The sequence below is a fragment of the Perca flavescens genome, chromosome 16, assembly GCF_004354835.1.
Source record: "Perca flavescens isolate YP-PL-M2 chromosome 16, PFLA_1.0, whole genome shotgun sequence".
Lineage (NCBI taxonomy): Eukaryota > Metazoa > Chordata > Actinopteri > Perciformes > Percidae > Perca > Perca flavescens.
In genome coordinates, this window is record NC_041346.1 from 22,425,718 (window position 1) to 22,450,516 (window position 24,799).

General features: G+C 40.9%; 2 protein-coding genes across 11 annotated transcripts in view; one reads left to right on the plus strand and one right to left on the minus strand.

The window, feature by feature from the left end:
- Positions 1 to 2,280: 2,280 nt before the first annotated feature.
- On the plus strand, positions 2,281 to 12,845 carry ark2ca (arkadia (RNF111) C-terminal like ring finger ubiquitin ligase 2Ca). 3 transcript variants are annotated; one of them, XM_028601193.1, is made up of 9 exons: positions 2,282 to 2,577; positions 3,640 to 5,237; positions 8,493 to 8,793; positions 8,883 to 9,014; positions 9,159 to 9,288; positions 9,578 to 9,682; positions 10,010 to 10,105; positions 11,704 to 11,804; positions 12,652 to 12,845. In XM_028601193.1, exons 2-9 carry the CDS (start codon positions 5,216 to 5,218, stop codon positions 12,767 to 12,769), a joined length of 1,005 nt encoding a protein of 334 aa, XP_028456994.1. In that variant the 5' UTR covers positions 2,282 to 2,577; positions 3,640 to 5,215; the 3' UTR covers positions 12,770 to 12,845. The 3 variants fall into 3 exon arrangements, with proteins under 3 accessions (XP_028456996.1, XP_028456994.1, XP_028456995.1); XM_028601194.1 differs by having other exon boundaries at positions 10,013 to 10,105; XM_028601195.1 differs by lacking the exon at positions 3,640 to 5,237 and having other exon boundaries at positions 2,281 to 2,577.
- Positions 12,846 to 18,342: 5,497 nt separating this feature from the next.
- loxhd1a (lipoxygenase homology PLAT domains 1a) overlaps positions 18,343 to 24,799 on the minus strand; it is a 38,088-nt gene continuing 31,631 nt past the window's right edge. For 7 of the 8 annotated variants that reach the window (XM_028601326.1, XM_028601324.1, XM_028601325.1 and 4 more), the window contains 6 exons: positions 23,971 to 24,148; positions 21,240 to 21,425; positions 20,704 to 20,874; positions 19,721 to 19,850; positions 19,291 to 19,446; positions 18,343 to 19,170 (listed from right to left, as the gene is read on the minus strand). In XM_028601326.1, the coding sequence (XP_028457127.1) occupies positions 18,690 to 19,170; positions 19,291 to 19,446; positions 19,721 to 19,850; positions 20,704 to 20,874; positions 21,240 to 21,425; positions 23,971 to 24,148 (1,302 nt within the window). In that variant the 3' untranslated portion in view covers positions 18,343 to 18,689. Of the gene's footprint in view, positions 19,171 to 19,290; positions 19,447 to 19,720; positions 19,851 to 20,703; positions 20,875 to 21,239; positions 21,426 to 23,970; positions 24,149 to 24,799 lie in introns of those variants that run through there. The other variant, XM_028601330.1, reaches the window with a different exon arrangement.

Sequence of the window (24,799 nt, forward strand, 5' to 3'; positions counted from 1 at the left end):
TGAGGGAGTGAAGCAATGCAGTCTGCGGGGCCCTTTTCCTAAACCAAAGCCCTTTAGCCAGCTCTTTTCACCCTTGGGGCAGAACATCAGCTGTATGCTAATTTTTACAGGGCAGTGGTGGCCTCACAGAGCAGTGAATGTGCTGGCTCACTCTGAAAAGCCAGAAATAAGTATCCTTCCTCTTGCAGATGTCTTTTTAGTCTAAATGATGCAGCTTTAGATTCTGTGTTGTACAAGTGCTGTTCCAGGCTTATTCAAAATGACAGCTCACTTGTTGTTAATGATGCTCCAGCCACCAGCAGAGGGCTTTACACCAGCAGCAAAAAATCCATGTGACTACTTCTAATTTCTAGTTTTACTTCAGACTTCCACCAACTTCCATCCATCATGGATCTTGATCATTTCTGTTCTGAAAAGACAAGTTGGAACTCAAATGAACAAATGTAAAATATGTAGATTGGAAATGATTAGTCAATTAGTTGACTATTTTGATAATCGATTATTCGCTTTAGTCATTTTCCAAGCAACAATAGTGGGGGGAAAGCCAAGCTGCTGCTTCTCTTTGTCATATATAACTGTAAAATGAACATCTTTGGGTTTTGGACTTTTGGTCAAACAAAAACAAGACACTTGAGGATGTCACTTGAGGATGTATTTTTTTCACTACTTTTTTTTTTACATTCATAGACTAAACAATTAATTGGAATTGATTATTAAAAAGATAGCTGCAGCTCTGAATATATTACATTATTTGTTGACATTATAATAGAAAGCAATGTGACTCATGAACATGAGGACAGAATGGAAATTCATTTTTCAAGAAAATCAAACATCGCAGTTGCTCTGGTTTTATATTATGCTAAAGGTATTGTAGTAAAAAGGGATAGTTTGACAGTATTACAGCTCTGTTATTTGTGAGTAAAGGGAATTGACTGCAGTAGTTTGACCTGCACTGATAGTAAAGCATTGTGAAAGGCTCTTTGTGTGGCACGGCAGGCTTAAAGCATTAGATGGTGGGAACTGGAAGACGAGGACATATGGGACTAAGAGTTTTGTGACCCCCTCAGCCTCCCCATGCCCATCTGTTCCTTGCCCCTTCAGGCTTAACACTAAAGGCAGAGAGGTTTTCAGGACACAGGCAGTTTTCAGCATATATGCTGTACAGGAAAATGGTACAACATAGGGAGAGGGTATTTTTCAAATTAATTATTATGAGAATTTAATATTTCTTAATGTTCTGTAGCAGATTATTCAGCTACATTTCCCTGACGGCTGTGTTTGTTAAAATGTGTTTTCTTGTCCTTAAAAAGATTCCTATTACAAACAGGCTATGTAGTCTTTGCTCATGTGCTCATTAAGACTGAAAAGGAGCGTTGGATGTCAAGTGTGTCTAAGGAAAGAAAATTAAATTGGTGAGGATTGAAGTCCGATGAATGAATTGAATCTTCTTGTAATATCTCCAAAACGTGGCTTTGAGTGTGGATTGAAAACACCTGTGTGGGTATGCAAGGCCTTTAATCTTGATGTATTATTTTATTTAAATTGATCATATGTTTTGTATGTAAAAATGTATGTCACTGGTAAGTATGGCTTGCAAATGTAGTGTAGTGGAAGTAGAAACAAATTGAAGTACCTCAAAGGTGTACTTAAGTACAGTATTGAGTGGTTATGGCGCAGTGGATATGACACATACCTTTGGTGTGGGCAATCTGGATTCAATTCCCACTGCGATACATCAACCAACGACACGTTAACCCTAACCCTGACCCCTGACTTAACCCACAGTTGCTTTAGACGCCTGTGGCCTCTGACATATATAGCAATTGTAAGTTGTTAGGAAATGTTGCTGAATAATATATTATAGGTTATTGGGTAATATTTAAATTGCATTTGAATTCATTTTAAAAAAGCAGGCCCCTATTTCTGATGTATACATTCCAATGCTAAATATGAGATTGGTGAACTCATGTAAATCCCAATGGTCAAACATGAACAGGTCTTATCAGCCACAATGATTGAAAACACCTGTGGGGCCTTAAATCTTAAAAAGTACATCAAAGTACAATTTCCCTTTTAATATTTTTGAAAAGCATTTCAGTGATATCCATGTTCTATTCAAATTCTAAATAAACAATATACATGTGGCTCACTGGACTGCCATTTAACCAGATGTCTATTTGAGGGTCTCCCACTGTCATTACCAAGTTCCTTATCTGGACTGGCGGGTTCAGTAAAAGATGCTCTATAACCGTCTCTGGTAATAGAGAATATTTGGTTCAGTCATGGAGGGGCGGGTTGTCCAAAACACAGACATCCCCGCCCCTTTGCTCATCCCATTGGTGCTGTAGGGTGCCAAAGCCGGTGGGTCCTTATTGGAGGAGTCCAGTGATTGGTTGATCGGGTCTGTGTGTGCTTGCAGCGCAGCCTTTCCGTTTGAATGTGCTGTGGACTGGAGGGGATCATTTCCATGGACCATCTGTCTCGCTGGCTAACCACACAACAAAGAAGGACCCAGGATGGTGTTAGTACATGTTGGATATCTGGTTCTCCCCGTCTTCGGCTCAGTTAGAAATAGAGGTATGACTAGCCCTATATATTTTCTTATCCTAACCCTAACAAATGTCTCGGCTTTTCCTTCTTTTAAATGTCCTCAAATGATGTAAACAGAGCTGACACCTGCTAGCAAAAACGCAAGCCAACATAATAGCGACAGTCGAGCGTAGACAACATTTAGCTGTCTTGCTAACCGTAGCGTCGCGTGAAATTAGCCGTTAAAGACCGTTAAATCGTGGTTGGTCTGACTGAAGACATTTTTTATCTTATATAAAAGCCATGGCCGTTTGTTTTTAGGATGTTTCAAGGCCTGTTAACCGCATCAAATGACTGCAGCTGTCAAATGGCAGCCCCTCTTTTCTATTATCCTCAGCTGTGCTAGCGCGGTCTGGTTTATATTTTACTGCGCGGTGTTTACGTGCGTTTGCAGCGTTTTTTGTGCAGTCACCGCTAAGCTACCGTTACTGAAAAATACCAGTGGCTTCATACAGCCACATATACTAGCTCAGCTTCAGCTAATAATATCCACCGCTCTGTGTGGCTTTGTCATTAATTTGGCCCAAGCAAGTATCTGAATCGAGGCTGACAACTGATAACATGACAAGGGATGTTTGTCCCTTTGTGTGCAACTGGCATGGGGTCTGTTTATTGCCTGCGCTCATTTTACCCTGAGTTAGTTACGATAAGGGTTCTGCTCTGCCATTAAAGACTGGTAACGTTAGAGTAATGGCCGTAGCTCAGATAAGAGGCTATGACTGGCTAATTTAAAATGGTACGAAATGGTCATTTTCACTTAAACCTCAAAACTGTTTGTCCGATGGAAAGCGTCAAATTAAACCTGCAAATTAAGCTGAAAGTGCAGTGAAAATCTGAACAGCATAAATATGAATAACCACATTCGCTGAATTGGGCAAAATAACTATAATCATCATCCATTGCAGTATAGGCTATCTGTGCTGATTATCTAGTAGTAATAATAATAATAGTAGTAGTGGTATTACTTTGACGTGCATTGTTAAAACTACATGCAGTAGCACCAATGATTTCATTGTGCTTTTATTTGTGTTCTTTTTTCCTGTTCCATAGTATCGAGGCTGGCTCTACATTCCGCATTTCTCAGACCTTTGTCCCCCTCCATTGTGTAGCTAACGATCATCTGCTGCTGTCTGCCGTAGCCTCTGCCTGTTCTCTGCATCTAGCTGTATTGTGAACCCCTTCTTCCTCATTTCCTCTTTCCATCTGAAGACGACATTGGCATTAAACCGAGTTCTCACTCATACCGTATCCTTCTGTGTAACAGACTAAAGAATAACACCTTCTGTAGAAAACAGTTTGTCTTTATTTAAACTGTCAATTGCTCTTCAGTGAATAACCCATTGTAGCATTAGACTTTACTACAAACTGTCATTGTGATTCTTCCATTCAGTGTGGATAGACTACATTTTGCTGTAAATTTCTGTAAAGTGGATACATTTTGATCCTCCCCGATTCGATTACAGCCAGGCTTGATCGAACTCTTTCAATTTTGTCTCCATCCCCTATTTGCAAAGGTGCATTGTACCAGCTTTTGTAATCATTAAAGCACTTGTACGATCACCTTCTCTAAATAATTTTGACCAATAATCCTTGGTTTTCCTAACATTCACCAATTAACCAATACCTGTAGTACTAAAACCACAGTGATTTGTGTGATGCCATTTTCACCTTTGATGGTCCACTGCACCTGTCCAAACGGCTGGTCATAATCCTATCCATGTGTGAAAGCCTTTGTTCCTGCTAGATGAATTGATTTAGTGAGTCACAGTAAATTGGCAAGACTCGCCTCTAACTCATCTTGCCATTTGAGAATCCCTGCTATCATGCACAGCCCCCCCCCTCTTAAGTCTTCCCTCAGACACCTCCAGAATGCTATCCATTTTACAGGGATGTTTATATCCTGCACTGCTGTAGAACTCCTTTTAGAATGAAAATGTCTTTTATTCTTTGGTTGTGGTTTTCTACCTTATGTTCTTGTATTAGATCCTAATGCATGGTCATTTTACACTTTTGTTTTTTTCACATTGAACAGCAGATTCCAATGTAAACATTGTGTAGAGATGTCCCTGCTATACTGAAATGTGCTGTAAGCATACACATCTACTCATTGGATGCTGCTTCTGTTCCGTTAACCCTACAGAGAGCATGGTCGGGCCTTGCCTTTTGGTCTTTATTTGCATGGTATTATGATTATATATGATATACTACTCTTATTATTACTATTATCACACAGTGCCGCACATACTAATATTTTCCAATAAAGACTATAGTTTTCTTTCTAACCTTCAGTGTGCTTTTTGCTGATTTCCATGTGTTCCTCCCCTCCTCCCTTCACACTGTGCTGTCACTGAGACGGTCCCCTCACTCTTTATGTGCTCTCATTTCTCAGCTGTCTTTGACAGAGTTTATTCAAGTTGCTGCTGCTTACTTTGGAGTAGGGGCACCCTAATTTTTCTATCCATTAAAACAAAAAAGCATGTTTATACTGAAAAACCTCGGCATTGACTTTTAACGTTACACGCCGTCATTCCCTCTTACTCCGAACAAACAAAACCAAACGCAGCCTCCCTCACATCCACTCATTGGTGTTCATTGACGAGTTAACATCGGAACAACTTTGGGCGATATGGATCAAATCTTCTGTTTGGGTATATATCATTTTGTATTTTGATGTCAATATATATTGTGTTAGTCAGTTTTCTGTAAAAATCAACAACTACAGCGTATGTTTTTGGCTAATCCAGCAAAATCCATGCACAAATCATATCAAAATCCAATATTGATTTGCAGCATTGCCTAAAATGGCCTAATATGCTCCAAAGATATTAAACTGTTGTACACCACGGTATAACGTAATGGTAAATTAATCGTCTTATCATGGTATATATTGCGTTATCGCCCAACTACCTCGAGGTATTTTATCTTAACACAAAGGACCTTTTCAAGTCTCTCCCCATTACATATTAAACACTGGGTTACATTCTTCTGTAGGTTGTGTTATTAAAGGAATAGGTCAACATTTTAGGAAATCCTCTTTCTGGCGGAGAGTTAAATGATGTACACTAAACATAAAGCTCGGCCATCAGCCTATTAGCTAAGCAAAGAGACTGAAAACAGTCAACTGGTTCTGTCTCAAGGTAACAAAGACAACTTACCAGCACCTGTAAAGTGTAAAAATGTCAATTTGCAGTTGTACAGGGGGTATGTGCCAGACTTTTTCTTGTCTTTAAAATAGTCGCCAAGAAATAGTCTGGCAAGTAACCACTCATTATTTTGTATGGATTAAACAAGGGACAGAGAACCTGGCAGATAAGAGTGGTATTGATCTCCTCATATAACTCTCCACCAGAATGTCCAACTATCAATTGAATAAGAGTCTCCAAATGTTTATCATAATGAGAAATCAATTTGGCGCAATCAGCAGGTGGCAGCTATTTCATCTGTAAAGTGTTATATCTTTCTATGTAATGTTGTAAAACATTGGCCTCGTTTATCGAGTCCTTTTCTTGTCAGTGGTAGAACAGACCTTGACACAGAATAAAGCACTTCTCAGTTTTAAAAATAAATTCCAGTTATGCCGTTGTAGCTTGTGATAATAGCACAGGCGCAGATAAGGCTTTTGATTATTTATTGCAGGAAGTCTGTAATATTAAATTAAAGCTTTTTTGTTAATGAATAATAATATACTTACTATTTTCTTTTTTTTTATGTGCCTTGGTTAAAGAGCGTTGCTCGCATTTTAAACAATGCAGTAACAAGCCTTTTGTTTCTGTGATAACTTTAGAAATGGGTAGATTGGTCACAACATTCAGCACAGGGTCTGGTGTCGTTTATTTTAAGTATTATTGAGCTGCACATTTTAAATGTAAACTCAGTGATTTAAGTTTTAAAGTCTGGGACTTCTTGCTGTCACATTACAGCCACTTGAGCCTTGCATCTGTTCACAGCGTCTGAAATAGTCAAGTTATTTATGTGCGGACCCAAGGTGTGTCTGAGGCACAGCCATGTGTGCTCTGCAACTTTCTCCTCAGACTACAGCAACAGACTTTTAAATAACTCAACAGCTGTAATGCATAAGTTATTTCACAGTAGTAGCACTGGTACAGACCACATTAAAATCAGATGCTTTGTCTTCCACCTTGTCCTTGTTTGCCCAATGTTAAGCATCAAGGTCAGCCATTTGTATGCAGATTTTCTGTCCAGCTGTGCAGCTTTCAAGCTGATTTCACTCATTAGTCCCTCACTCTGATTATGAGTGTGCCAACCAGTGACATCAACTGGTGATGGGTTTTCAATGAAAAACTGCATACACAAGGCACATGATGGAAGCCCACCGCACTAGGCAGAAGACAGGATTACGTTAGAGGGGAGGTGCGATTGTAAAGCTGCAGTGATGGAAGCAGGAGGGGAGAGAGAAAGACACAGGTTTGATGTCAGACTGCTGCAGTCGCGGCTGGGCAGGGCTTACAGGCTGTCACTCACGCAGGGACACCATGCCGCAGCCACACCGTTGGGGAGGGGCTGCCTGTGCAGCAGCTCAGGGGTGAGAAGAGGTGGATGGGAGTGTATGAGTGTGTGTGCTGTACGTGTGCGTTGATGTTCTGCACCAATCAGGCATTTTATGTCTGTAAGTCGAAGCAGAGACGGAACAATATCATCAGGGCTGTTGCTGGCAGCACTGCAATATGTCAAATATTAATGTCAGTGGTTCATGCTGCGAAAGAGCCCGGAGACAAATCATTTGATATTTACTTTTAGCTTCGCTTGGAGTCCATTCTTAACCGGGTCACAGGCTGTATTCAAAAGTGATGTACTGCCAATCCAAACCAGTAGTCTGCCATTTCTGCTCTACTTCCTCAGCCAAATGTTGTTTTCAGTTTGCTCATGGCTCTCAAGGTTCACTGGCTTCCCATGTCCCAAGGCTATATGCAACGAGAAGCAGCCATGCAAATATGTCATGTAAGCAATAATTAAAAGGAATTGTTTGACATTTTGGGAAATGTGCTATGAAATATGCTAAGATGAGAAGATTGATACCGGTGTCAAATAAATTCCCCAAATATTGTACTATTCCTTTAAATATATATAGATAAATGCACACGTATTTAAGGGTTATTACTGTTAAACAAGTCCAGCTTAAATGTGCCTGACTTTGCTTGAAACAGCTGACACAACAGTAGATGAGACGATTATTTCTTCCAACCATGCAAACACACAACACTTCATTATACACAGTGCACAGTCCACCCTCCAGACCTGTTTGTCCACACCTCACCCTCCTTTCAGCCCTCCTCCTCTCTGAGCTTGGAGTAATTTGTATTGATTGTTTTGTGCAACTTGATACCGAGGTGATTCAGTGGGACTACCACACAATCTCATGTCTCCTCCACCTCCTGATAGGAAGGGTGGGGGAAGGTAGAAATGGAGGATGGTAATGTTTTGAGCCTGCCTCAGTTGCTATGGAGGGCTTCATTAGAAATCCACAGTTGAATATTTGTTCCTTTAAACCGCAAACATAATACAGACCCTGAATCTATTAAATTGACTAGCAGTGGACCAAACCCTTAGTGCCTTCGATCTTCTTGGAAACACAGCAGGCTGTTAGTGAAGAGCCATCCTTCATGCTAGCTGCACTATGGCAAGTGGAGAGGCAGGCCATTGGGTGCAATCTGTGTGTGGGTTTAGATGGTGCTCCACAGGGGGTCTTATGTCCTCCATCTGCTGTCATTGTGTGTGTGTGTGTGTGTGTGTGTGTGCCAGAAAGGGCTTGTTTTTGCAATTACATGCGTCAATATGTACTTGTCACTGGTTTGTCTGGGTCTCTCTGTGGTGTCTGTCTGAATGAAAGTGATCCCAGCAGGCCTTTCTGGCTCAATTCTGATCACTTGCATTTACTCCCATAGGAGCACACTTCACCAGGCACCAACACAGCCATGCTACCTCCTGCCGACACTTTCACCTGGGCGCTCCCCAGGTGCCCATCTCAGCAGAGTTCCCTCTAGGACACGCCAGCCAGCCACCTCAGACAGGCCTGGCCACCCACCTGCCCCCGGCACACCACCCACCCCTCACTGCCCTGCCTGCACCCCCTCAGTTCCAGGATGTGCCGGGGCCTCCATTCCTACCTCAGGCCTTACACCAGCAATACCTCATCCAGCAGCAGCTTCTTGAAGCGCAGCACCGCAGGATTCTCCCACACTCAAGGTAGAATCACTACCTGCATGCAAATACAATTTCCCACACAAACAGAAAACCATGTCAGACATTTTGATCTTATCTTTATCTCATTGCAGAAGAACCCAGGAGCGTATTCCCCTGAACCCTCACCGACTGCGCTCAGGCTATGAGTACTCCCCTGCCCTCCATGTTCCCCAGCCAATGACACAGCAGCAGCAGCAGCGGTACCTGGCCGAAGGCACAGACTGGTGAGTCGCTGTTGGAGATTAACGAGAGTCCTGTAGAGTCGAGAAATGATCCCGCCCTCTCATCCCTGAACCCATCTGTCTGTCACACTGCCTAGCATGGGTGATGATGTTGATTTAGTCGCCTGTCTGTCTGCCTGCCTGCAGGGATCTCAGTGTTGATGCCGGCCTCCCTCACCACCAGTACCAGCTCCAGCAGCTTCCGCAGCACTATCAGCATTACCTGGCCTCCCCTCGAATGCACCACTTCCCCAGGAACACATCCTCTGCACAAGTGGTATGTTGGTCAGCCCTCTATCTTTCAACGTGAATTTTGTTATAATAATAATTGTTTTATTTGTCCTGAATTCCAAAGATATCTTGACCTATACGTTAAAGTTTTTCTCCGTTGATTTGATGCACTTCTGCCAACTGTGTTCTGCTTTTGCTGTTTTGGGGTTTGTGTCACCTTCGGTTTTCTTAAAAATTAGTCTTTTATTTCTAACAATGCATGGAAACAGTAGAGAAAAACTGTGTTTGACTTCCATTATGTTGATGTTATATGATAAAGAGTTCTCTTTTGTTAGGTTGTGCATGAAATCAGAAACTACCCGTACCCCCAGCTGCACCTGTTGGCACTGCAAAGTCTGAATCCTTCGAGGCACGCCACCGCTGTGCGAGAAAGTTATGAGGTAAATCTATCTCTTTATAAATTTCATGCACTTTCCACCCGTGCATTTATCAAAGCCATGTTCAATTTGTATAATTTAGGTTTGTGCTTGTGCTTTTGTTCATGGCCGTCTTCAGCAGTTGTTATGGAATTGTAGATGTTGCAGAAGAGTGCACCTTAGGGACTTTGAGGAAATTTGAGCTTCAAGTTCATTCTTGACCTTGAAAACATCAGTTTTACAAAACAATCTCACCTCGAGCTCCATTTAGTAGCTGTTCTATTATTAGTATTATTATTATATTATATTTTACTTTATACTATTCTCAACTGGATACCAACTTTTCCTCAGGAGCTGTTGCAGTTGGAAGACCGGCTGGGGAGTGTCAGCAGAGGAGCTGTTCAGACAACCATAGAGAGATTCACCTTTCCACACAAATACAAGAAGGTAAGGCAGATAACCAGATGTTCATAACCAGTGGCAGTCCTTGTGTTTTTCACCTGGGCCTTCAGTACTATCCTACAGCAATTAAAACACCTTTGAATAACCTCAGGATGACACTAGGGCATTATCGTGTGGAATAAAGTGATTTACCACAAGGCTCAACACCTAGAGTTTCAACACACTATAGCAGAGACATGAATACACGGGGACTACACAGTCCAAATTAATGGTATTACCAAAGAAACACAAACCCCACAACAACCGGTCACACACACACACACACACACACACACACACACACACACACACACACACACACACACACACACACACACACACACACACACACACACACACACAATTAGGAATCAACAGGCTTCCCCACAAATTCCAGCCAAGCTGCCGGGCTCAACAAACACGCCACCACGCACACACAGCGGCCACTGGCACTGCTCAAACCTTTAACACCAGCAGCAACAATCTAAAGCAAGCAGTAGCTAGTAAACTCATTTGACTAAAATGCAGAAAAAAAATACATTAAACTTACCAAAACTGCTCATCATTTGAAGAAAAAGTGCATCCTCCTTTCCCTTATTAACTTTACATCTAAAACTCTAAACGAACTTGAATTAACATGACCTACGAGCATTACTGCTAACAGTTATGTGATGCTAGGTAGCTTTGCTTCAGTTGGCTAACTGGTATGGAAAATGCCGACGTGGGTGGTGGCAAGGCCATAGGGCAAGGCCAGCTAGGAGGTTGTCAAATAATACGCCCAACAGGGCAAACTCGAAATTTGATTGGCTAAAGAATATGACAATCGACAACACCTATTTGCTTGAAGAGCAGAGGGATTCATTCGGAATGCTGAAGGCCTCAGAGCAGATTTTTCAACCAGAGACAGCAAAGGGGGGAATCTGATTGGATAAAAGCTCTGATTTATGAGCTGTCCGGGAAGCAGCACAACCGAGGGAGAGAATAGCAATGAAATTACGGTAATAGACGCGTGGGAACCTGGGGTGGTCCGTGTACTTGGCGGCCAACGGATTTTCGTTTTGAAAGGAAAAAAACAAAAACGAGAAACGGCCAGTTTCCCAATTACCATTAGTAAATAGAAAAACAAAAAACGGAAAACAACCCATTATTCGTTTTTTGTTTTGATATTTAAAAACGGAAAACGAAAAACTATCTCGTTATCCGATTTTCTTTGATGTGTTTGTAGATGGAACTCGGAAATTAAATTGTGTGTATAAATCTTATTCCTCATTCATTTTTTTCGTGACCCGGAAGCGATCGTAGGTAGTAAGCGGCTGCATACCCGGAAATCATTTGGACATCTACAAACACATCAAAGAAAAGTACACGGACCACCTGGGAACGGACTCTGTAAACTACATATGAGATACATATGAAAATATATATATATATATATATATATATATATATATATATATATATATATATTTTACATATGAGATACATACATATATACACCTCTGTTGATAATACACAGAGAATTACACTATTTAACATATTCACAGTTTTTATATTCCCTTTTCTGACCCTACCTTTTGTCTCTATGTAATCTGACTTGCTAACAGAGAAAGCCCCTGCAGCTGAAGATTGGGGAGGAGGAGGAAACAGATGTGGATGAGAAGTGTACCATCTGTTTGTCCATGCTGGAGGACGGAGAGGACGTCAGGTCAGAAATGCTTCACAGCCCCAGACATTTGTTTCCATTAAAACATCACTTTTTCAAAAGAGATTTTAAAAAGCTTTAAAAAAAAACATTTTGGGAAATACACAAAGATTGATAGCAATCATAGACAGACATGAGAGTGGTATCGATCTTCTCATCTAATGCGCCGCCATAAGCAAATAGACATATTTTCCAAAATCAAACTATTCCTTTAAATAAATTAACATCATTTATAGATGCACATGCATTTAAGGGATTGTGGGATTTTTGTAAAATTTTACAGACATTCATTTCATGTCATTATTTGTAAATTAGATCTGGACTTAGTGAACCATTTGCTGCTAAATTAATGTGTAAGCAAATGGTAAATATATCACACACCATTAACTGCAGCCAAATCCTCCCTCTTGCTTACATTAGACATACAGGGTCACAAGCTAACCAGCTGCTGGCTCTAGCTTCCTATTTAATGGACAGATATGAGAGTGGTATTGATTTTCTCATTTAACTCTGCCAGAAAGCAAATATTTCCAAAAAGTTGAAACTATTTCTTTAAGCAGTGATATTAGCATGTGCACCCGCACATGCATTTCAAACCAAGTTGGGGTGTAAAGTTCAGGGGGTAGGAACTGTGTCCTGTGATAAGGAAAGAGGGTTAGTTTACAGTATGTGGAGTCTCAGCTGTCTGAGAGGCACGTAGGATTGATGACTCAACAGAAGTCGTCTCTACGTGCCTGAATGAGCAAAATTACCCCCCTGCTAGTTTCAGAAGTTATTGGCAAGCACATAACTGTATTGCACTGGGAGTGTCAATGTGAATTAACATTGATCCCGTCTCTCTGTCCTCCAGGAGATTGCCCTGCATGCACCTCTTCCACCAGGGCTGTGTAGACCAATGGCTGGCCACCAGCAGGAAGTGTCCGATCTGTCGAGTTGACATCGAAACACAGCTGAACCCTGACAGCTGATGAGATTTAAACCCCCCTCCTTGTCAATCACCCTCGTCTGGTGTGGTTTCTGCTTTCTTCCACCCCGGCTTGCCGGCTCTTCTCCCCTGTTGGGTGCTTTGCCAAATGTCTCCAGACTTCATGTGACATCACCACCCTTCTGACTCACGCTTTATTGAGCCAAGCCAGGATAACTAACTGCACGAGAGGCCGCAAAGGACTCTCTTTATATAGAAGCACATCCCTCTGGAGGCAAAAGACACGCAGACACACACACACACACACACACACACACACACACACACAGATACACACATACTCATGTACACAGGGTTTACTTGTAGCTTGCTGGTCGTAAGTGGGGTGTTGTTGCTGTTGTGGTGTTGTACTGTAGGTAGCCCCGGGCTGTGTAGCATGTCCTCAAAGCCATGACTTAAAGTCCTGAGAGTGGAAAACACATAACCCCATGCTGAGCTGGCTACTTTCTCTCTTTTTCTCTCTCTCTCTCTTTCTACATATATCTCTCTTTCAAACACACTTCAATCAAAATGAATATTCTGCCACAGAAGAAAGCTTAACAAATGCTCTGATGCCATGTTTACCTAAAGATCATTTGTGGTCGTAGTAGAGTAGCAGTAACCAACAAGTGATATCTGGCTGTCGCCTTCTTGGGGGACACGCACCAGCTAGCTGAGTGTTTTAATTCTATCATGCAGCTTTGACATTTTTGCAATACAGTTGTACATTTACCTTGGGTTGGTGTCGTGTGAGTAGGTCTCTTTTACTGCTGTGGAAAACCGAGCCCAGTGATCGAGTCGTTAAGTGTTTTGAAAATTTAAAATATAGGTAGAAAGTGTTTTTACCAAAATGCATTTTGTCACGGTATAGCTTGAACCTGACGCGCAGGTGTGTGTAAGTGTGCTCTGCTCTGTGTGACTTAAAGAATATGTCTAAAAACGTGTGGATGTTCAAAGAGTGTGAATGTGAGTCTGTTTTAAGGGTTCGACGCAACACCTCGACGTTAACTCACTGTAGGTTAATAGCATGGCCACTGGAGTGCTTATACAACACAAAGCCAAAAAAAAAAAAAAAAAAAAAAAAAAAAGGGATGGAAAAAGGAAAATATTAGGCACTGCAGAGCAAGGTGGGAGGAAGACTTAGCTGCCCTTGTACCTGTATCTTCCACCAGTGGCAGAACAGTATGTACTAAAATGCATGTTTCATCTTTGACTTGGGCTGTTAGCTTTGGTAGCGTTTCTTCAATTTAAAAAGGTACAGAGATGGCTTTGCATGACTTAGTTAATCTGAGCTGTGACTATCTTCTCAACACTAACAAACAAAACATAACAACTGTGTCAGTGGCTGCTCCCCTGACTTGTAGCGTGTGTTCATCCTGTCCCCCTTTGGTGGCAACGATGGGATCCTCTTTTTGATGTTTACCTTATTGCCTAAAGAACAAGCACATGTGACAATAGTTATAGCAACAAACGTTTTTTTTTCTTGGTATTGCATTTGCGTTGGTTTATATTTAGGTATAGATTCATGCAGTGTTTCAGCGGAGAGAGGAGCTTGCGTATTGATCTTGTGTTATTTGTGTGACAGACCTCCCCTCGTGGTTGCTATGCTGGTTGCTATGCTGTATTGCTAGAACATGTAGAACGTGGTGCGACGGAGGCAGCCTCCATCTCGCAGTGCACACAGACACCAGACTACATTCAGGCTGTTAATACTTGGTCTGACCAGTTTTTTACCCTTTGTGTCAGCCTGCCGTTTCAGTTCTACAGGATGCCTTTAGGACCCTCACTGTCCTATGCACTGTGATAGTAAAGGTTAAACCCAGAGACTCTTTTAGCCTCGTGGGTTAAGGATCAATTAACTCAGATTACTCCCTGTCTTGTGCACTGCCAGTGTCGACACTGCCTCCTCCTGTAGTGGAGTCATCTGTGATGAAGTTTTCATAGTTTACCCAGGGTGTTGTCAGTTGAGATGCCTTAAGTATTTAACAATCATAATTTATTACTAACTGTAGATATTGTGGGTATTTAATTTTATATAGTTTTTTTTTTTTTTGTGGGGGCTGAATCATAATTTATTTATTTAGAAATAACACAAAAATGCTATGAAAAAAACTATTACCTCATTTTTGCATTGTTTTGGGAATGCTTTGCATGCAGTTGTACTTTTTGGAACACTAAAGAAAAAGAAAAAAGATCCCTGCTGTTTGATCTCTACAAGCTGCTGGCTGTGCGATGTTTACTGTCAAAGGCTGAGCTACTGAGCCCGCTCTCCATCTATCCCTCTCTCTCTCTCTCTCTCTCTCTCTCTCTCGCTCTCTCTCTCTCTCTCTGTCTCTCTCTCTCATGTGGTGCTGTGGATCTCGGTTACATTCCATTCAATGCAATTTCTCTGATCCCCCATGCTGTGATGTAGTGGACAAACTGCAATCAAGTGATTTTCTTTTTGTTTTGCACTTGTTTAAATATGGGAACCCTCTCACTGGCAAAAAAAAATAAAAAGTTAGTTTAGATAATTTAATATTATCACTAAGAACTCTAGCTTTTATTTTTTATGCTCTGCTTCTCACAATGCACTATGGGTCTTAATAACGATCATCTGTGAAGCATGTTACTTCGCTTTAACTCTTTGTATCTAGCTTTGAATTTTCATCTCTCTGGTGTTTCTCTTCAGTTTGTAGACTTAAGCATAACAAGTGCCTCGCTTTATGTATTAGGAGATATTTCCATATTACTGAAACCATTAATAACAATCAATCCATGAAGCCACCATGCCTTATTGGTTGTATAATTAACTAAAAGAGTGAGTTGTGAAGGAGCTAAGACAACATTTGACAGGTGTCTACAAAAGCCATTATCCTCAAAATTGAAGTCAAACTGTCCAAACTAGCTGTTGGTTTGTAGAACTGGAGCGTTACATATTGTGGAAATAGTTCTAACTATAAAGAGGCATGTTTCAGTGTGGGCTTTACAAATACTTCAGTAATCCTTCTTTAATTCTGTTTCTCTTTGACTCTTCACTTGTTTTTATTTTTTTATTTTACCGTCCATCTCTACTCTCAGAATCTATCCTGTTTCCTTTCAGTCTAAAAGGAAGGCAAGGATTTAAAAGCACAACCTTTTCTAAAAATGCATGTTTTCTCAGGTTCCAATATAGTCTCAATGGTTTAATAGTATATGGTGAAAATATATACAAAGAATATAACAGAAAAAAATTCTAAATTTTGTTGCTGTTTGAAACTGAAAAACAAAACTAAAGAGAAAATAACCCAAACAGTGCCAGTGAAAGGGCTGCCGCCATTCTTGTATGAAACTCTGCTGTTTAGCTGTGACTGCGCAATGTTTTTCAATATAGGATATTTTATCTGAAAATAGAACTATTTATCATTAATATTAAAGCAATAGCGCATTAATGGTGATGAGTGTGTTGATGAAGAAATGGATGAGCATATTATGGGTAAATGTTAGATTCACATGTGGTGGAATTTTGTACTTTATTTATTATTACTACTAATAATGATAATGATTTCAAAAGTTGCATTGCTAAACCCAAACTGTTCTGTTTTTTAATTTTATTTCATGGCTTGTATATTATCCTTTTGTATGTGCTCTTTTTGTAATAAATTGGTTAAAATGGACAGGTACTTGTTTTTATGTCTTATATTCTGGTATATGGTCTCACCTTTCCCCCCAGATAATAAAACATTTGAGAAGCTATTACGTAAAAATTTGAAAATAAAAAAAAAAAAAAAAAAAAACAACTGCCATCTTTTTACTTTACTTTTACATCAGGTGGAAATATTGACACGTATTGAACATCAATTTATACACGTTTCTAAAATCCAGCTTAACGTATTGGTAACTAGACTTTAAAGCAGCAATTCTTGTTTTTTTTGTCCCTTGGGAGCAGCAGAACAAGCTGTAGTATCTCCTTATAAATTTGAATTAGCAAACAGTTCCCTTTTTACACACCCATCAGACACAGAACACCATTGGCATTCATTTGGAGTTGAATACTAGTTCCATTTTGTTCTGTTTTGAAGGTCCAGTGTGTAACATGTTTAGTTGTTCATTATCAAAATCTGTGTTGCCCGTTCACAAACTTGTCCTTTTTCATGAATATTTACCAAAACCATCAATTCCAAGTATTCCTATTGGCTTGAAATTTTACATTTGCATTCGCATGAATTGGGGTAGACGCTCCATATTCATGCGCCATCTCGAAATACGTTAGCCGGTAAAGGACGTACAGGACATTCTGCTCCGCCTTTCGCGTTTTCACTGTCACATGATAAACTCACAGGTGCTGCTAATGCTGCTAATGGGTATCGTAGCTTCCCGGCCCCGGCAAGTTTGAAGAAGGAAACATGGAGGACCACACGTATTCAATCAAAATTTCAGGAACAGGAGTCTTCTTCTTCACCCAGAAAAAGGATATTGAAAAGAGCAAGAGAACAGCTTTTTGAAGCGTGAAGGCTACCGTAGCTGTAATACGTACTTTAAACTGTGTGGTGCGAGAGAGTTGATTGCGATATATGATCTCAATGTTAGATGGGAGAAATTCACCCACAATGGACCTTTAAGGGTCCTATGACATGCTGCTTTTTTGATGCTTTTATATAGACCTTAGTGGTCCCCTAATACTGTATCTGAAGTCTCTTTTATATAGACCTTAGTGGTCCCCTAATACTGTATCTGAAGTCTCTTTTATATAGACCTTAGTGGTCCCCTAATACTGTATCTGAAGTCTCTTTTATATAGACCTTAGTGGTCCCCTAATACTGTATCTGAAGTCTCTTTTATATAGACCTTAGTGGTCCCCTAATACTGTATCTGAAGTCTCTTTTATATAGACCTTAGTGGTCCCCTAATACTGTATCTGAAGTCTCTTTCCCGAAATTCAGCCTTGGTGCAGAATCACAGCCACTAGAGCCAGTCCCACAATGAGCTTTCCTTAGTATATGCCATTTCTGTGTCTGTAGCTATTGAGGTGGAGGGTGGGGGTGTGGCCTTGACCAACTGCCACTTTGTTCGTTTGAAAGCCATGATGTCTCTCTCTCATCGGTGGGTCAAATTCTCTGGGTGGGCAAATCAGAGAAAGGGGAGGTAACCTTGCTCCTTATGACCTCATAAGGAGAAGATTCCAGATCGGCCCATCTGAGCTTTCATTTTCTCAAAGGCAGAGCAGGATACCCAGGGCTCGGTTTACACCTATCACCATTTCTAGCCACTGGGGGACCATAGGCAGGCTGGGGGAATGCATATTAATGTTAAAAAACATCATAAAGTGAAATTGTCATGCCATGGAACCTTTAAGTAAAATATCTGGCTCTACAGTTGCTTAATGCTCCACTTTCTTCACCAGCTAGTACCTGCTGTACTGTTGGTTTATCAGAGCTTTTTTTTTCTGAAAACAGCTGTCTGCTGCTGGAAATGGATTGAAAAGAGTGGTGGAAGTTAACCAAAACAGGTAAGATGTGGGCTGTAAAAAACCAAACATTTAGTTAACAGATGCTAAAGCGCTCCGTAGAGCTGCAATAACCTGCAGAGCCAGATGAGTCAAACAGGTTCAAAACAGTATTGAGTATTGCAAAAGAGTTTAATATTTTATAAAACCTAAATTATAACAAAACAACTAAACAAACCATCCCTGACATATGAAACCTAAAAAGAATGGCACATTCAGTTTCCTACCCTAAGAGGGTATTGTCACAGTATTTCATTGCAGGCTATATTCCCAAGTAGTATTAAATATCTAACTATGATATAATAATAAATATAATAAAAAACTGAGAATGTATAAATCTGCCTCAGTTCCTGACATATAAAACTTGCCAGAGCATAATCTCTTTGGTCATTACTTATAAACATGAGAGGGGATCTCTCTGCAATGGGAGTTTGTATAGATAAATAGATAAATAGTATTTCTAGTATTTTGGGTAGAAGACCCTGGCGATCTGCCCGTCAGCCCTCTTGGTGTCTAGCCACTTCCCACCGAGGAAGATGGTGGTGACACCATTGGCTGTGTTGGTGACTTCCACGCGATCCAGCAGCCAGCCGGGGCTCAGACCAGAGTTGTCGTGCTCTACCCGAACTTTCTGCAGCTCTCCCATGTCCAACATTTCCAGCAGGAAACGGTCCGTCCGCCCGCGCTCGAAAAGGTTACGAAACTTCTGCCGCAGTTGCCGGCTGCCCGAATCTCCATTGGAGCCGTAGATAGTGATGAAAACATTGGCGTCTGTACCCGCTCCCTTTTCATCACCCGTGATGACGATAATCTCGTACTTGACGGGAACCAGGCTTCGAGCTTTACTGGCGAAGCTCTCGATGGCCTTTGTGCACTCAAAGGTCAAGAACTCATCCCTCTTTGGAGAGAGAGGGACGAGGGCATTGCAACTGAAGATGTACCTGGAGGTGACAACACAGAAAAGGAACGATGATGTGTTACCAGCAAATGGTATGATGAACGGTAGAATGAATGACTTCTGCGTGGATGTAGATGTCTGAGCAGTAACTGTGATGTCTTACTTGTTTCCCATTTCCCTTTCAGTGACGACGACTTCCTGCACATGCCAGCTAACCTCCCCCTTTACTTTCTTTCCATCCTTGGGTGTGTGGCCCAGGCAGATACCAGCGATGTCCCCCAGGTTCTTGGACGAAAACTCAAACCTGTCAACACTGCCCCTAAGAAGAGAGAAAAATAAGCATGTTAGAGAAAGGAGCTGTTCGCTTAAATTAGCCCACGCACTTTAAATTTATGCCAGTGCCAATTTGTTCTAGATGGTGTAATGTCATCATCTTGGATTGCAGCGTTGGTCTGAGCTCAAGTGCTTGGTGCTGGTAGGATTATCATAATAAGTGGAGAAGCCGAATTACAGGGAGAGAAAGCACATTTCTTTAAGCTTTTTCATGTAAACACGTTGCAGCTCATTTAATTAATCTTGCACCAAGTACCTACCGCAAGAACCTCTTCTTCTTTGAGGAGTTCTCCATGACAAATTCTTTGGATCGGCCCTTCCTCCCCTCAAGTACAATCCAGGCATTTTCTTTGGTTTCAAGATCTCCAGTTGTGATGCAGATTTCGTACTCTTTTAGAGAGAAAACATAAAGTAAATGCTGTCAGTTGTCCGCAAACAGAGATGTCCTGCACCGCATCATTTCCACACAGATGCCTAGCACAGAAATATATGGGATAATTTAAAGTTGTAATAATTTTTCATGAATTTAAACCCATTTTGTATTCTGCATTTGTTCTGCAACAGCCATGTAATGTATTTACAATGAGTATTTGTCCTCCCTCTATATAGTAGTTGTCATTGTTATTGACAGAGTCCGCCATTTCCTCAGTGGAAACTATGCAGCATGTAATCCAATTTTGTCTCATTAATACCAGCCCCTTTGTAAGTAACTGCTAATGCAAACAGACCATCCTGCTATCGCTGATTCACATTAAAAGTGCGTGACTCTTACTGTGAAGAAGACAGAGGAAACACAATGCATTTGTCACCAAAGGGACTGCTGTCTACTAAACAAGACAGCGTTTTTTGTGCATTTTACGCTTTTAAATACTGCAGGGAGTGATGGAACAAGAAGGAGCAGCCACAGTGAGCTCCTTAGGAAGGTAATCAATGTTACTATGCCCAGCTGTTGGGTGGCAAACTACATGTGCAGCATGAAACCAGATTGTGGCTGATCATGGCATGATGGGATAAGGCAGATGACTTGTTTATTAAAATGATTTGTTTGGCTGCACTGTAAAAATAAACATGTATTTCTGACAAAGTAGCTACTCAAGGAATGTTTGCTGCCTCTAGAATTCTGCGACCTGTAGTATTCATCCACGCTTGCTGGTACCAAGGTAACCACACGTGTCGCCAAATCAATCAGGACTACAATCTTAAAGATTACAAATTTAAAATGTGTCGTATGTGCTGGCCTTACTCGTCTTCTCGTTTAGGTCCAAGTAGTCGTTGTTGGCGCATGCCAGTTCTCTCATGATCTGTCCATCATCATCATTCTTGGCAAGCCAGCGGTCACAGGGGAAACGAAATGTTTTGTCCATGATTTCATCCTTCACATCGATATAATCCAAGTGCCATCCTGGAGCAGGACCTAGGAGGGATGTGATCAGGAAACCAAAGACACTAAGTAAAAATGTTGTCAAAGATGATGAAACAACAGTAATGCAATATTCAGGTTTCCTCAAAGCCAGACAGTAACGTAGAGGTTGTTAGTGGTCGACAGCAGCTCAATTAAGCCATCAACTGTTCAGAGTTCAGAGTGGTGACTCAAACATCTGTCATCTGTGGCCAGATTTATCTTACACACACTTCTTTTGGGTCATAAGTGAAAGATTGAGAGGGATTGCTTTTGTATTAGTCTAAGACCCTACATCCTTTATACAGCACTTTTCACAATGCCAGTTATAAAGTGCAGATTTCGGCCCATGCAGAGTGACTGATTATCTCAGGGCTGACCAGAGTTGTCGTGCCAGACTCGCACTTTGGAGAGCTCTCCCATGCTGAGGATATCCGAGAAGCGAAACGTGTCCACCTGCTTGCGCTCAAACTTGTTGGACTTGTTGCACTCTTTTAATGCCAGCGTCCCTGTGTCTCCATTCTCTCCAAAAATGATGATCCACACGTTGGCATCAGTGCCTGCCCCTGAGAAGACAAGAGAGAGTCAACATTACCATGTTGGAGTCAAACATCAATTATTCCTACTTCGCTCCTCCTGGAAAACACAATTCTCTGCCCAAGGTTGCGTCAAATGAGGACCAGGAGCTATGTAACATATATCCATGAACTCGGCCTTGAGCTTTGGATAGTGATTGAAAAAATTTGATTGCAGACATAAATAGCCTCTACAAGGTTGTAGCGCTAATTTGGTATTACAGGGTGAGGAGTTCACTCATCTGAGAAATATCAAGCCACCATCCACTTTCATCTTAGCCTTTTGGGCACCTGTAGGTTACCCTCAACTGCCTTAGAAAGAAAACAATCACGAGAGGTGATGGCAAGGTGGACCCAGGACCCAGACAAGAGAGAGTCATCCATTTAGAAAAAATAATCAAAATTTCTGCTTCCCAAGAACAAAAAATGTTGAAGAACAAAGTGACAAAATGGGAACTTGGCAATAAAATGTATTAGCATCTGAATCAGCACAGTATAGTTTCATTTAAACAATATAATTGTAATGACATTTCTAATTGTATCTTTTATATTATTCTATTTATTAACTCGTTAATAATTAGAATAAAATGTTGTAATGTAATGTTAACTACAAAAAATGCACTAGATATTATACATTTAAAAGGGCTTGCACTTTGTTGTAGATCTTTTAAACTGCAATGCAGCTCAACTAGTGCAGGGATTTCTTGAATTGCCAATAAATACTGAGATTGCAAACTGAGGAAAACTGATCTGCTAACAACCAGCCACACTATGCATAGAGTAAAATGAGCAGCAGAGAAAGCTGCGTGACTCAGACAGCACATCTATAATTCCTCTGTGCTTTATTATTTCATTACAGTGGGTTAGACACTAAGTGAATCTGTATTAGGCGATTGAGAGCCCAAACCTTGCTCAGTCTGCAGCACTTTTTCTAGTTCTTCACCTGTCTGTACACTGAACTAGAAATCTAATATTGTATTTAACAGCCCTGTAGTTTCAATGAGCAATAATATAAATTAGAAAGAAATATAGACACTAAGAATTGCATTTTATGTTTCTGTTTCCTTTAAATGATTATTATTTTCATATACCTCCTACATACTTGACATTCAATGCCTCTTTACACTATACATGTGGAGACCATTACCTCATGCAGAGCAGTGTGTGTGTGTGTGTGTGTGTGTCTGTGTGTGAGCCTGGCTCATTATTCCTCCCAGAGCCTCAGTGGTGGTGCAGGGCTACATCTTAGCAGCTTAACAGCCAAGGGTAGAGATCAGTCCTTTGAAGTCGGCTCAGACTTCTCGCCACGCTATCGTATTGATCAGCAGCACCACTGAGCAATAGAAAAGTACTGCATGAAGAAAAGAGGGAGCAAAGCCGTGTGGCTGGTTTCTGAAGAGGATATCTTTCATTATCACGTTGGAGTCAAACATCAATTATTCCTACTTCGCTCCTCCTGGAAAACATAATTCTCTGCCCAAGGTTGCGTCAAATGAGGACCAGGAGCTATGTAACATATATCCATGAACTCGGCCTTGAGCTTTGGATAGTGATTGAAAAAATTTGATTGCAGACATAAATAGCCTCTACAAGGTTGTAGCGCTAATTTGGTATTACAGGGTGAGGAGTTCACTCATCTGAGAAATATCAAGCCACCATCCACTTTCATCTTAGCCTTTTGGGCACCTGTAGGTTACCCTCAACTGCCTTAGAAAGAAAACAATCACGAGAGGTGATGGCAGGGTGGAACCAGGACATGACTTGATGAAGATGAAGTCTCTCATCCGACATTTGAGTCCTTCGGATCCCCCATGAAGAGCCGGAGGATGTTACTGATGAAAGAGGATGTTAGAGCTGATCTGATCACTCTAAGCATCCCTGGATCTGACCTGACGCTGACCCAGAGATTTAAGGATAGATGGATGGATGGATGGAGTCAACATGCCTAATAAGTGTCCACTGTCTCACAGGTCTGATACAAATGATAACGTTAAAAGGTGTTTCCCAAAGATTAATCCTCGGTCCCCTTCTTTTTCTGGTGTAAATGTTAAAAAATATTTGATTTGATATTACTGAGACCCTTTAGGTCAGTGGTTTCCAACCTGGGGGTCAAGACCCTCCAAGGGGTCCACTAGATAATGAACAGTACTATAGTAAAGCAGAAGATAAAATTTTCGCTTGTGAATTAGTCATCTTCAGGCTGCTAAAAACTCTTTAAATTAAACTAAACAACGAGCATTGACATATGCAACCAGTGATGATGAGTCACAAGTAAATAAAGCTTTCTTTTAAGCCAAAAAGGTTGAGAACCAATGCTTTACAGTATGTCAAATGTAAGCATAGAAGTACATAAAACATATCCCAAGTTTCACACACACTTACTCGTTTCTCAGGGAAAGTGAAAGAAAAAGCTCATTCTCCGACTGCAACAGGACAGATCACATTCATGGTTTTCGATGGGACTACCTGATAAACTTAAAAAAACAAACATTTTTATGATCAAGCTGACAGCAGCCGGCCTGTGTTAAGGACTTACCCGCATTATCACTGGTCTTGACCTGGACTATATAGGTGGTGGGCTCCACCATCATCTCCTCGTTCACTACAGCAGCCATCTCGCAGATCATGGTTCTCTTGGGTCCACGGGTCCTGGAAAGCCACTCTTCATATGTGAACAAAGACACCTCCTCTGTGGTCAGGTTACGCATGATCACCTGGATGCACAGAGTTAGCTCTTTAAAGTTAATGTCATTCAGAATCCTGATGTTGATTTTTTTTTTTTTTTTTTTTTATGATCCACTGTCACAGTCAAAGCAAAATAAACCACTGGAGAATTAAAGTGTAATAAAGTATTAAGTATGACACCAAAAGTGTATGAATGCACACTTTTTCTAACATAGATTTAACAATCATAGGTACTGTTATGATGTGTTGTAAAGATTAAGCCATGTCAGCGTTTCTGGAATAAATATGCATCCACATATTAATTGTAATCAAAATATTTAATCAGTACAAGAAAGACACCTTTAACCATTAACTCTGGTATAATGTGGAAAAGTCTATAGCCACGCAAGCGGCTCTGTGAGGTTGTACTTAGGCAAAATGGAGCTTTGAGCTAAATGCTAACATGCTCACAATGACATGCTAACATTCTGATTTTCAGCAGGCATAATATTTCCCACGTTCACCAACTTACTTTAGCAACACTACTAATTAGCACTATAGTACACCTAGGGCTGATGAAAATGTAATTTGTCATAAGCCAAAGTATTAGACAAATTAAAATTTTGACCTGATGATGGCGCTAGAAGAAACAATAAGGGATCAACCGTATCAATGTCTGCTTTAATGGCAATCCAACAGCT

Coding starts and splice junctions, on each gene's coding strand:
- ark2ca (XM_028601195.1), top strand. CDS start 2,517: ATGGTGTTAGTACATGTTGGATATCTGGTTCTCCCCGTCTTCGGCTCA. Junction 2,578..8,492: donor CGGCTCAGTTAGAAATAGAG/GTATGACTAGCC, acceptor TTACTCCCATAG/GAGCACACTTCACCAGGCAC. Junction 8,794..8,882: donor AGGATTCTCCCACACTCAAG/GTAGAATCACTA, acceptor ATCTCATTGCAG/AAGAACCCAGGAGCGTATTC.